Source organism: Mesocricetus auratus, unplaced genomic scaffold (assembly GCF_017639785.1).
Source record: "Mesocricetus auratus isolate SY011 unplaced genomic scaffold, BCM_Maur_2.0 Super-Scaffold_100691, whole genome shotgun sequence".
Taxonomy (NCBI): domain Eukaryota; kingdom Metazoa; phylum Chordata; class Mammalia; order Rodentia; family Cricetidae; genus Mesocricetus; species Mesocricetus auratus.
This window is the reverse complement of record NW_024429267.1, coordinates 34,050,901-34,064,643: the sequence shown is the minus strand read 5'-3', so window position 1 is coordinate 34,064,643 and position 13,743 is coordinate 34,050,901. Positions and strand designations below refer to the sequence as shown.

The window sequence follows — 13,743 nt, the reverse complement described above, 5'->3', positions numbered from 1 at the left end:
ATTTAAAAATATTTCTAATTGAAAGAATTCTATTTTAAAACATAAAAATTCTATAAAATTCAAATAGTTTTATTGGAACACATCCTCAGTTGTTCCCATGTGCTCTGTCTCTGCTTTGGTGCAAATGGGTCTGGGTAAATGTGACTGAGATATCATGTCCACAAAACCTAGCATATTTTACTGTCAGACTCTTTTCTCAGAACTATTTTGTTGACTCCTGTGTTCAAGTATTAAGCATTGTGTGTGTAATAATATAGAAGAGAGCTCAGTGTGAACTGAATCATAGTTCATTTTGTACAGAGGCAGCTAGTTTAAAGGGTTAGAAAGGAGAGTGAGTGGGGGTTCCGTAGAGTCAAGTATGGGAAAAATTACAAAACAGCAGGGGAAATGTACAAAAAGTAGATGGTTGATTTTTGTGTACCAGTGTGGATTTGTTACCTGGCACTAAAGACGGTTAGATGGCTATCTTTTCACATGTGCCCTGTCTTCAGTGTTCAGATGAACGAACACCATGGCTTTCCTCAGGCATGTGTGTGTGTGTGTGTGTGTGTGTGTGTGTGTGTGTGTGTGTGACTGCATGCTAGTGATGAAACCTAAAGCTATTAGAAAGTATGGAAACGTTTTGTTCAAGTCTTATGGACTAAGATTGAAGCCTCGTAGGAGGGAAAAGGGAAACATTAACTTGCTCAGGATCTGGTCAAAGAGAATCTTTTTCAGTAGGTCTAAGGCTATTTCACTGTCCAGAAGGATGGTAATGGTTTAGATGAGGGCTGGTTGTGTTCACAGGGACAGGTGAATGAATATGGGAGTTACTTAGAGGTCGGGCTGAGATGATTTGCTCTTGCATTGGTGCACTACCTATGGAGTAGGCTGAAAAACATTTCTGTTTTCTTTGTTGAATAAAGACACTGGAACCTGAGGTTGACAGTTAAAATTGGATCTCCAGCCTTCATGTAAAAAGCAAAGTGATATAAGTCTGTAACCCTGGGCAAGCCGATCCTTGGAGCTTGATGGCATCCAGTTTAGCCAGTCAGTGAACTCTGAGCTCAGGGAGAGATCCTGTCTGGAGACCATGGGAAGTAGAGAGCAATAGAAGAGGACCTGTAGCCTCCACACACACACACACACACACACACACACACACACACACACACACACACACTTAAAAATAAATTTTAAAAACAACCATACCATCAGAAAAGTAAGCAAATTATATTGCTTTTCCAAAGACAAAAGATATGACTTGCAAGCAATTCACTATGAAAGGAAAACATCGTCTTGCATAGCAGGCATTTTAACTTGCATCTGGGCCTTTAGCTAATTTCCTGTCTGATTTAAGTTTTCTAACCTCTTTCACATATGCATTCATCCTCAAAGTTAACAACTGTTTTAGTCTTTATGGCATATCACTTTAAATGATTTACAGATATAAAGTTTAGTAATGACGCTACATTTAAGAAGTAATGGCTGAAGGAAGATATTGTAGAATTAATGAAGTGCAAATGACCTTAAATTAGAAAGCCTATTGAGTTCCAAGAAGGTGAATTAAAATGAATGATTCTCACCTAGATATACCAGGATAGCAAAGTGGAGTTTTATGAGTAGCGTTTTCTTATCCCTATGCTTAAAAGCCAACTTGTCTGAAATATTTTTAATGTTATTTATTTATTTATTTTAGTAATAGTGATGTTATTTGAGTGGATTACTTGGCTCTCTGGGTGCAACTCAAGACTCAGAATATCACTTCATCAGTAGAATTTAAATGTTAATTAGTGCAATGGGAAAATTATTTCATGACTAGTTTTTTATTCTTGAGACCTAAGGAGATATGTTATTAAAAACACTATTATTCAATTTCTTTTTTAATGTAAGCAGGTGTTAAAAATAATAGGAAGTTTGAAATTTTCACAAATAAAATCTGCTACCTTAGTTGCAATATTGTTTTTCTTACTCATTTAGCTTAATTTAATGTTTTCTCCCTGTGTACCATGAAATTACTTCTTTTCTCTTTCCAGTTTCCACGCTGATTATTCTTTCCTTATTCTTACTCACAGGCATCTAAGGAATAACTGTAAAACTGTTCACTCATTTTTTTTAAAAAGTAAAATGAAACCAGTATCCTCTTTCATTCTCTAGTGAGCACTTCCCTTTGAATTTTTATTTCTCTTTTTCATGCACAATCTCATTAGCAGGCAAATATACTGTGCCTTTGGTGACAGTAATTCCCGTTTTCCTCACATGGGCTGACTGTCTGGGGTGGCCTTCAGTCAGGCAGAAGACAGCCTGCCTGCTCCTGATAGGCCAAGCCGTCATTCTAGCCCCAACTTGGCATTTTGTGAGCTGGATGCTCCCTGTATATTAACACTACACCTTGTCTTCCTTAACAAGATGGCATGTGCACGCGTGTGTGCGCATGTGTGTGTGAGAGAAGGTGGGGGAGGAGTAAGAACTTTAGGTACCCTTACTATATATACTGTCAAATTCACATTACTTTTTAAATGTATGCTTTCCTCTCTTTCTAATATCCTCCCCCAGTCTCCATTTTAACCAATATGGCGCATGAGTAAATGTGTGTGTGTCTGAGATCCAAAACTAATTCCTTCTAAGTTTCATTTTATTTTTCTATAATAGCTCTCAGTCTATATTTGGGGGTATTCTTTATTAAATTGTTTTACATATCTTCTATGAGTTTTTCTTATAACATCAGGTTAAGAATTTTAAACTAGAAATTTTTCTTTCATGTTACACATTAATTTTTTCTAGTTGTGTTTTATATTTACTGCTTATATGTGTATTGTTTTATCAAGATATACTTTTTCCAGGAAATGTTCACATTTTCTGTGCACATGTCCACATGCAAAACAAAATGAGTTTAGGTATTTTTAATCTTTTAATTCAGCAGGATAAAATTTTCTTTATACTCATTCTTGTTTAATGTCTTAAATATTAAAGTATGTTTGTATATTGTTATTTAGGTGACTATTATATGGTTAAAAAGATTTTGGAGGAAAACAGTTCAGGTGACTTGAACATAAATTGCGTAGATGTGCTTGGGAGAAATGCTGTTACCATAACTATTGAAAACGAAAGCTTGGATATACTGCAGCTGCTTTTGGACTACGGTTGTCAGGTACAAGGCTAGATGATTTTATCCAGTAGCTTCTAAGAAATGTTAGCTATGCCATGCTTTCATCTGTCCTTCTAGCTTTCCTTCCTTCCTGTCCTTTGTTTCCTCTCTCTCCTTTGCCTTTCACCTTCTGTTTGGTTTTAAGCTACTAACAAGTTTACAAAACAAACCCAAATAAGCTATCTAAAAATGTAACATTTTAAATTTATTTGTGCTTTTCTTCCTGTTTCCTTTCCCTACATCAGACAAAGATATAAACTATCATGAATTATTAAAGATGACATTATTTTTGTTACTGATAGGATTACTATTTGTATTCTATACCTAAAAATAGGGCAAGTGTTTTAGAAGTGCCAGGGGACAGGGTTTTCTGTGACTCATGTTATTTATAGGCACATGAACAAAATGTTCCTCACAAAACAACTTACAGTTCAATTTGGTTTCTTTTAAGTTTCATTATGTTTTCTCTTTGTTTGAAATTTAGTGTTTCCTCTCATCTAAAGATGAGTGATTTGTTTTAAAATTAGAATGGATAGAACTTTCCATTTCTCTTCATATCACTTAAGGTAGAAAAGCAGGCATGCATATACACCTTGAAGGTGTAAGTTAATAATAACTTCTGGTTCACTCATGATGAACACAGCACAGGAACTCTGGCTCTTCTATTGCAACTGTAATGAGGCATAGCTTTTGCAGTGACATCAGGAAACACAGAAATTATTTTTTAGTTATGATAGGGTTTTATGTACATCCCTATTATTTATATTATAATGTGGCATCATGAGTGATTTATGTGTGTTATAAGTACACACGCACACACACACACACACACACACACACACACACACACACACACTTGGGGTAGATAAGGGAATTGGGTACCCAACCACTTTAGCTATTAGAGTATTACAAGAAGCCAAATGAGAAGAGCTTATGATCTGCCATAGTAATTTCCATGAAGTTTCTAGGTTACATTTAGTTGTATAACACTTCTCCTCAAAGTCTACTTTTTCTCATTTTAGGTTTCATTTTAACAAACTTAATTTTCTAGTTTTCTGATCTGACAAGAATAAAGAAAGGCCATAAAGTGGGCATTAGAGTTGCAGCTGAACAAAATGAAGCATAGAACCACTCATACTGTTTAATATAATTAGAAATTGTTAGCACTATATGTCTGCCTGGTGGCTAAGCTTTATAACAGTGGTTTAGAATCAGTAAGGAAAAGTTAAATTATATTCACTACCTAACACCTTAGATGAAAGCACATATATGTATCTATATCTATATCTATATATCTATATATTTTTAAAGCAGAAAACTTCCATCAAAATTATTTAAGATTTAAAGTTAAACACTTAAAGGTATAAGCTTCAGTTATCTAGAAAATAAAGTTATGATGAAATCCAGTCCTTGCTGATTTTGGATAAGCATGGTTTTATGTACATAATAATTCGGCAGTACACATGGTTCTTTCACACTGTTGATTACATTTGAGCATCACAGTCAGACTGCCTAGATGCTGTATTCTATAGGCCAGAAAACTGAGGCTCATAGACTTTAATGAATTGCCCAGAGTTGTAAAATTAGTAAAGGCAAAACTACTGTTTGAATTTAATCTTTTTCCAGCTCTGTATTCTGTCCAAGTTACCAGTGTCTCATTCTGTCAATCAACAAATATCAAAGACCTTTATCTGGGTGTGACGGTGGAAATGAGTAAGGAAAATACACTAGTGAATATCAAATGAATTGAGACAGCTAAAACATGTATGGATTACAAAGGAATTTAAATACAAGGCTGTATTTGACAAGTGCTGAGTGATAACAATGCTTGATGCTTGTATATTGCTTTACAATTGCAAAGTGCTTCTTGTTTTATCTTGACTTATATCACTGGTTCTCAAACAATTTTGTCTGCACCAAGGGATATTTGGCAGTATCTGGAGATGTTTTCGTCTCACAGTTGGTGGGCAGATTACTGTTGGTATCTAGTGGGCAGATGTTATAGTTGTTACTAAACATCCTACATTACACAGAAAAGGTACTACAACAACACCAAAACAATATGTGACCCAAAATGTTAATAGAGCTGCTTGTGAGAGGCCCTGTTTTATATAGTTAGACTTTTTGTAAATCAGCATAAATAGTTTAGCAATATAAAAAATAAGATCATTATGGTTTGGAACTATCAAGAAAATTAGGTTTCTGCCTAGCATGTGTGAATCTCAGTATTTGATCCCAAGCACTGAGGAGGTGGAAGGAACTTTTTTTTAATGTTTTGAAGTTGGAGAGATGGTTAAATGGTTCAGAGCACTTGCTTCTTTTGCAGAAGTCCCCAGTTCTGTTCTTAGTACCTACATCAAATAATTCATAATTCCAGCTTCAGGAGGCACTGGTGCTTTTGACCTCCACAGACACCTGCATTCACACGCATATATTGCTATCCTTTAATTAAAAATGTATCTTTTTGTTTGTTTGTATTGAGATATGGTTTCTCTGTGTAGCCTTGACTGTCCTGGAACTTACTCTATAGACCAGGCTGGCCTTGAACTCAGAGATCCTCCTGCCTCTGCCTCCCAAGTGCTAGAATTAAAAGCACCACCACTTTCTCTTAAATTTTTTAAGAAAGATTTCACTGGAAGAGTGTCTAGTAAGCTCAGCCTTGGAATATTAATACTGGGCTGGAGAGATAGCTCAGTGGTTAGGAACCCCTGTTGCTCTTGCAGGACCCTGGTTCAATTACTGACACCCACATGGTGACTCACAGCTATCTGTTTGCAACTCTAGTTCCAGGGGATCCAACACCCCTTTCTGGCCTTTGCAGGCACAACACACACATGTGATGCGCAGTACAGACAAAACATTCATACACATAAAATTTAAAAATAAAAAGGAATATCAACATCTTTAACATTTATATTGTGCTACATTGTGCCGGTGGATTTGACTTCCTGATCTTCAGAAAGATTAAGTAACTTGTCTGATTTATTTTGTAAATGGGATCTGGCTCTGCAGTCCATGTTCTTCCTGTTACCCATCTCTACTCAAGAACTTAGAAACAGTTAAGGGACAGGGCATGCAGGGAAGAATGTAAGTGGATATATGAAATGTGTTTCTTGAGACAGTGAATTTACAGCTGTTAGAATAAAATACTCGGCTTGTAATATAATGGAATTTCTCAGGAAAAATAAGTAAACAAACTGAGGAAAAAGGCCTTAAATGGGAGGCTGAGAATTTGTGTTTTATATAATAGATAGTGAGGTATCATTCAATGCCATTTTGACAGAAAAAGTATGGTATGTGTCTTGTGGTATTTTAAATAGATGAATATAGTGATCAAGTTTAGGCAAGACTGGGAAAGAAAGGAAGGCTCTAGCAGTTTTGTATTAATTCGGGTATGAATATTAAGGTCTGACCTGAAAGACTGGCTGTAAAAGTGACAGTGGCTGTGAGGAGAGGGGAGGACCTGGGGCATAGCTTCTGGTAAAACCCTTGCCTTGTATGCCTGAGGCTCTGTGTGTGAGGGATATGAGGAAGGGGTACAGATACAAAAGCTGTCAAGAAAGGGAATTGAGGAATCCTAGGGTTTTATCAATATTAAATACAACTAGGGGAGAGGAGAGAAAACTAGTAAGTTTGGAGGAGAGGGTAGGCTTGATGTAAAGGAATACAATTTCTGGGGTTTAGCTTTATATATTTGGGGGTTATCTGACAATGACCAAGGTAATCTAGGCATTATAAGCGGGAAGATGGCTCTATATATCTTCACAGAGGCAGAAATCATATAGCATAGAGCTAGCACAGATTCACTCTTATGGAGTTTTTACATTTAATAAAGGTCACTGGAAGGAAAGAGTTACATTTTAAAAGATCAAATGAATTATTTACAATTTGTCAGTTAGAAGGGTGGTGTGAAAGCCAAAAAGGAAATTTTAATTTCTTGCTAGAAATAAAGACACAAGAGGAGAGAGGAAAGGTCATTGGGTTTTGAAAGTGTGGTACTGAAAGATTTAGGGAACATGATGTACCTGAATTTGAGAATTTTAACAGTGACATAAAAAGAAAACATTTAGTGACAATAGGAAGATAAGATCAAGTTAAATTAACAAAAAGAGAAGCATTTAATGTCATAGGAAGTGGGACTAGTACTCCTTTGGATGAAAGACCAAGTTATTCTAGAATATTCCCGAGTATTAATATATACTATAAGTGGAAATTAGGTCTAGAAAGGAAATATAAGTATCTTCTTGCCAAGTATAGAAGATTCAGGAGTTGCTGGACAAGTTCTGAGGTGAGAAGGAAGTGACTTCAAATATATAGTAAGTGTATGTGCTGAATATGTTTTAGTGGGGATGGTCAGATTACTTAGAAATTGGGAAATAAAGATGAGTGAGGATATTTTGTATACTTGCAAGTATTTAAGAATACTTAAACTGGGTGTAGTGGCACATAGCTTTGGAGGCTGAGGCAAAAGGAACACAAGTTCAAGACCAGTCTGGTTTTAAGACTATCTCAAATAAGTTTATTTTTTTAAATACGATATTTTCCTTCAGAACTGCCATTTATTTATTAAATAACATACTATTTGTATAGAATGAGTCAATGGCCACTCTTTAATTATGTTTCTAATTAAATACTTTTCACAGCTGAAGCTTATCCTTTTAAGCATTGAATATTAACATATATCTTTATCCTTTACTGAGTAGTGTGTCTGAATATAATTTAACTTTACCATCGTTAGTTGGAGTTCTTGAGAATGTAATCATTTTACTTGGCTTTATGAGGTCCCAAACTATTAAAAATTTGTCCTTGCATTAAAGTCTGCAGACTGCTATGTTCTGACAGTGACTTTTGTTCAACTGGTATTTTATTCTTTCTATGGTCAACTTTTAGTTTTTTTCTTCTTTTCCCCATTTTTGTTGGTTTTACTCCAGATCTTCTTTTATTCATTAAAAATCTAAGGAATGCTTGGGAAAGTCACTGCCCTTAAATTATGGGCAAATCTTAAGTCAATGTGCTTAGGCCTGTCTCTTCTGGGAAACAATGCTCATGGTGTTGCTCTGTGACTTGGGTTTTTTTTAAGGCGTTGTTATTGTTTTGAGTTGTAAATAAACTTATGGCTATGTTTTAGATTATTGGAATTTTACGGTGTTTGAGAGCAGTGGCATTACTATAGTTAGCGTTATTGATTAAAATTAAAACTCTAGATAAAATACCTAGGCTTAGTAAGAATTCTAGTCCTTTCTTTAGGTTGTTGAATATCCCACTAAAATCTGCTATTTTTAGTCTTATTTTTGATATTCACAAAAGGAAAGTAAAAGCTTTATTCTGTGCAGCTACAAGTAATACTACAGATCTGTTTTACTTTCATTCCTGGGGCAAGAACATTGACATTTGAAATAGTAAAGGTTATGTAAGTTAAATGTAAGTTATACAGCTTGAAAATAATCATGGCATTTTCTTAGATTAAATCATTACTCATTACTACATTATTATGGTTTTTCTAAAAAAAAAAAAAAGCAAAGAAACTAAAACTTGGCGTCGTGGTTGCCAGTAGCACATAGGTTTTGTCATAGAGAAGCATAGAGCCCCTGAGCCCTAGGTCTGTTAGTTCACCTCTGGTCAGAAGTAGATCTCTACAGTAGTTGGCACTGGAACTGTAAATTCCTTCCTGACTCTACCAACTTTGGCAACTGGGTTCTTTGTGATTTATGTTTGACAAGAGTGCTGGTACCAACATCAAACTACCATTTCTATCAGCCATGTAGGTTTTGAAGAGGGCTTGCTTTTGTATATTTTTCCATTCTTCCTTCTTCTCAGAATTACACTGATGATGTTATATCAAACATAGTCCTTTACTTAATAGTTCCTGGTAATTTCTTTAATAACTTTGGAACACTAAGAAATTTTTGGTCCATGGTTCAAGAGAAAACATCTTGAAGGTTTTGTGTTTTTACTTTTTAGCTTTAAACATTGCATGGATCAGCACTATTACATATAGAATCCCTTCTATGAAATAGTCATTATTTTACCAGGTTGTTCATTGAAACCAGAACAGAAATGTTTATGTTGTGGTACATAGAAGTACTACTGATTTTGGCAAGCAGATGTACTACGTGGACAATATTAAAATTTTAAAATCCAATATTACTGTATATAATACAGTGTGAAGAACTTTAAAATAACCATGAATTAGTAAAAATCATTTACATTTTTATCTTCCATTTTCATTGTAACTTTTATTTTTTTAAAGTCCGCAGATGCACTTTTGGTGGCAATCGACTCTGAAGTAGTGGGAGCTGTTGATATACTACTTAATCATCGACCAAAACGAGCATCAAGACCAACTATAGTAGTCAGTACTCTTACATATTTATTAATTTGGATTTTTAAGCCAAAGTGGATCTCCTGCCCCATTGCCATCTTTTCTTCCCCTTCCCCAATTTATTTTGTTTTTAAAAATATTGATATTTTTGCTTTGGAAAATATTAGTTTGAAGTAGAGACAATAATAATTAATTTTGCTTTCTGAAAACCTTTTTAAAATTAGCTAATATTTCCATATTTTGTCAGTGTGAACCAGTATTTTTGATATGATACTGCTCAGGTAATGTTGAAATACAGGTTAGTTTCTAGATAGATTTAAGAAATGCAAGTGATGGCCGGGCGTTGGTGGCTCACGCCTTTAATCCCAGCACTCGGGAGGCAGAGGCAGGCGGATCTCTGTGAGTTCGAGGCCAGCCTGGTCTACAAGAGCTAGTTCCAGGACAGCCTCCAAAGCCATAGAGAAACCCTGTCTTGAAAAACCAAAAAAAAAAAAAAAAAAAAGAAATGCAAGTGATGAAACCATAAAAACAGAAGACATGTAGATATGTATGTAGCTGGCTGGCATTGGAGAACTGTTTCAGCTTAAAAGTTGTGCGCAAGAACTGCAGTACACACATTCTGATTGTTACAGAAGTGATGTCTCAGTTTCAGACATCAGACAAGCGTAGAGCTGTGGGTACCTGGGAAACAGGCTTCCTCTGAGTATCTCTTAATAGTAGAGCTGGACCTGGTGGCACACACCTTTAATGACAGCACTTGGGAGGCTGAGTCTGGAGAATCTCTGTGTGTTTGAGGCCAGGCTGATTTACATGGCAAGTTTCCAGGCAACCTAGAACTACACAGTAAGCCCTGTCTCAATAAATAAATAAATAGATAGATAGATATTATCATTATTATTAGTAGTAGTAGTAGTAGCAGTAGTAGTAGTAATAGAAAAAAATGATGGAAAGCACCAAAATCTATTAGAAAAGAACATTTAGAAACTTTCAGAAAATAAAGCATAAAATTTAAATCTTAATTGCTAAGCAAGTAAGATACTGAATTTTGCTTATTGATTACCAAATTAAGAAAAACAATGGCCACAGCTGTGTACTATTGCAAAACAGGTGTTTTGGAAAATACTTTGGCAAGGTCTATCATAAACAAGAAAGATACTTGTGTTCTTCAGACTAATGCGTTCTCCCCTAGAAATCTGAGAAGGAAACGGGCAAACCATTGACTTATATTTTATGTGTAGTAGTTTGAAACACTGACATATCCTAAATGTCCAAAAAGTATGTCAGTGGTAGAGCACTTATCTAACATGCCCTTCCTTGATTACATTCCTAGTTTAAGAGGAAAAAAAGAAAGAAAAGGAAAAACATTCTAAAAGATAAGACAGGAAATATAAATAATTGTGTATATAAACCTTGGAATATAAGGCAGTAATTCAAATGACTTTGAAATTTTTTGAAGCAGGCTTTAATGTATCCCAAACTTCCCTGAACTCCCTATATAACTAAGGATGACCTCAACCTCCTAAGCCTCCTATCCCTACCATTAAAGTGCTTGGGTTATAGCTGTGAGCCACACCCCAGCTAAAGATAATATTCTCAAATTACGTTTCAGGAATAAGAAATATTAAATGATATAAGTGAACATACTTAACCATACATACCATTGACTGAAGGTTAAAAGAATGCGTAGAAAAAGGACTGGAGACATGGCTCAGTGGTTTAGACCACTTGCCAGAGGACCTGGGTTCTGTTCCCAGCACCCACATGGTAGCTCACAACCTTCTACAACTCAGTTCTAGGGGATCCATCACCTTCATCTGTCCTCTGGGCACTGCATGGATATTGTGTCCAGACATATATGCATGTGAAGTACTCATACACGTAAAATAAATAAATGTTTTTAAAATCCTTAAAAATACACACAGAAAAGAGATATATAGATATAACCAAATGTTACTTTATAGTAGTCATTTCTTATTGATTGACCTAATTGAGGTTTTTAAAAAAGTGTTTTATTGGTTCTCTCAGTAGGAAGATAGTTACTGATAATGAGATATTTTTGTACATGGAATTTAAAAAATTAATATTTATTGTTGAGGGTATAGTAAAATGATTGGTTAATCAGTTTAAATAACTGCAGGAATTATCAGCTGACTGTAATGAGAATAAAATATTTTTAAAGAACTAAATTCGTTTTACTTTTATTTAGACTACTAAAAAAAACCCTATGATTTGGGGGACTGATGTTATAAATAGTGTAAGGTGTTTGTCTACCATGCAGCCTTTAGCAACACACACACACACACACACACACACACACACACAAAGAGAGGGGGGCGAGGGGTTAAAAACTAGCAACAACAACAAAAAAGTGTGACTTTCCTAGACTACCAGTTAGTTCAGATGTTGGGAAGAAACCAGTAAATACAGTAAAAAGGGCTAAGAGGAGGTTCTTTCACTAAAGGACCAAAGATAATAGAATCCCACTCAATTTCTACCATTTATCCTGCAGTTACTACTGTATTTTTATACTCTGTTCCACCTTCTAGCCTTTGAACACATTTCCTTTCTTTGGAACAAGGTAGAGTGCTGCGTGCCATTAGGACAGTGGCAAGTATTTCATCACCATTGTCTTCAGCAGTTGAAAGCCTCGGCAGTCCCCAGCTAGTCAGTGAAGAAAACACTTTCTGCTCTGTCTCTAGCAAATGAAGGCTATTTATTCAGTCTTTTTCTGAACACTTAACAACACCTGTAAAATTACCTAGACAGACACAATTAAATATTTGGATATATTTGTCTTTTAATATTTTAGTGAACTTATTCTATAGCCTTTGCTTTGAATTGTCTTTTTTGCTATTAACTTTAAAATGTGAGCTATTTATTTGAAAATGTGCAGGTTCTACTATCAGCAGTCAAATTATAAACTTTAATCTTGCATGTATCTAGTACTGGTTTTCCAGCTATGAATGCTTCATAGGAAACACAGGGTCACTTTTCAGTTAGAACTTTAAGCCTGGGAGTAAACATAATTCTTTTCAATCAATAATACTATGAGAGAAAAGTACCAAATTTACATAAATTCATGAATATGAAATCTCCAATAAATAGTTGAAAAGTACACAAACTTCATAAAAAAAGAGAAGCATATCAGAAAATATCAAAACTTACCAGTATTTAAAAGAAAGTAAATTAAAATTTCATAGTTTTCGCTCATATTAAGAGTGACAGTGCCCTTTGCTGTGATTAAAACTTCAGTATGAAATGGATACATCCCCATATTATCCCCATAAACTGTTGAAAAGACATTGACATTATGTAGCAAGAACGTCACATTTTTCCTGGCCTTTTGACCTGTACTACTCCTAGGGGAGGGTCAATGCTAATGAGGCAGGCCTAAATTTGTAAAAAGCTATTTTCATAGTAATTTTCTGTAATGTCATTTACTTTGCTGAGTATCTTAAACACAGATTCTGTGAGTTTCCTTAAATGCATGCAAAATTCTGTGCATGATTTTGTCCTTGAAGATCCTGGGCTCTAGAGCAATGAGATTTTTTTTTTGATCTTTGAAGTATTAAGAATTATTGCTTTTATCAAGAACCGTTGCTTTTATCACTGGTGCTTAGCACACTAGGGTTTATGTAAAATGTGTCCTTCAAAAGGGGTGAAGTAAAGAAAGAACTAGAAATAAATACTGTAATGTAAAATGTTCTTTGAGTAGAAGGAATATGGGTATTTTTATTCTTCTTTCTGCTTTTCTGTATTTTTCAGATATTTTATAATGAGTGTACACTACTTTTACAGTGTTAATAAAAGTTACCAAAATGTGAACTTGATGAGCTTACCCTGGAATCAAACAGCTCTCAGGGAAACCTCTGCAAAAAAGTGAGAAGCATTGGAAAGAATATGCAGTAGTTATAAAATAGCCAATCTTTTTATTTAACCCTGGTTCTTAAATTGATAATGTTTTGTGTTTTGTTTCTTTTTCTCATTTCATAACATTGTAGGCCTGAGGGTCCTTGTGATGGGAGGAGCTCAGGGTCCTGAGTAACACAGACCTGGATATGATTGGCACCTGTGCTGATTATGGTTCAGGCACATTAACTTCTCTGAGCCTCAGTTTCTTCATGGTTACTAATTATACCCAGCCTTGTAGTTCACTGTGGGCATTAAATGGGATGATAAATGACTGACAGTACCAGTTCTCATAAAATATTCCTGTGATTGTAGTGATCTTGGGTATTTGTGATGGGTTTCAGAATAGGCAGGGATTAGACTGTATAAAGAAGTGGCTTTGTTG

General features: G+C 35.1%; 1 protein-coding gene across 4 annotated transcripts in view; it reads left to right on the top strand.

The window, feature by feature from the left end:
- The window catches only part of Trpc1 (transient receptor potential cation channel subfamily C member 1), a 51,488-nt gene that overhangs the window by 7,347 nt on the left and 30,398 nt on the right, over nt 1-13,743 (top strand). The window contains exons 2-3 of one of the 4 annotated variants that reach the window (XM_040739606.1): nt 2,976-3,130; nt 9,378-9,479. The exons of 1 other annotated variant lie outside the window; for it this stretch is intronic. In XM_040739606.1, coding sequence (XP_040595540.1) covers nt 2,976-3,130; nt 9,378-9,479 — 257 coding nt within the window. The remainder of the gene's footprint in view (nt 1-2,975; nt 3,131-9,377; nt 9,480-13,743) is intronic. 2 more of the 4 variants (XM_040739607.1, XM_040739608.1) reach the window with 2 other exon arrangements.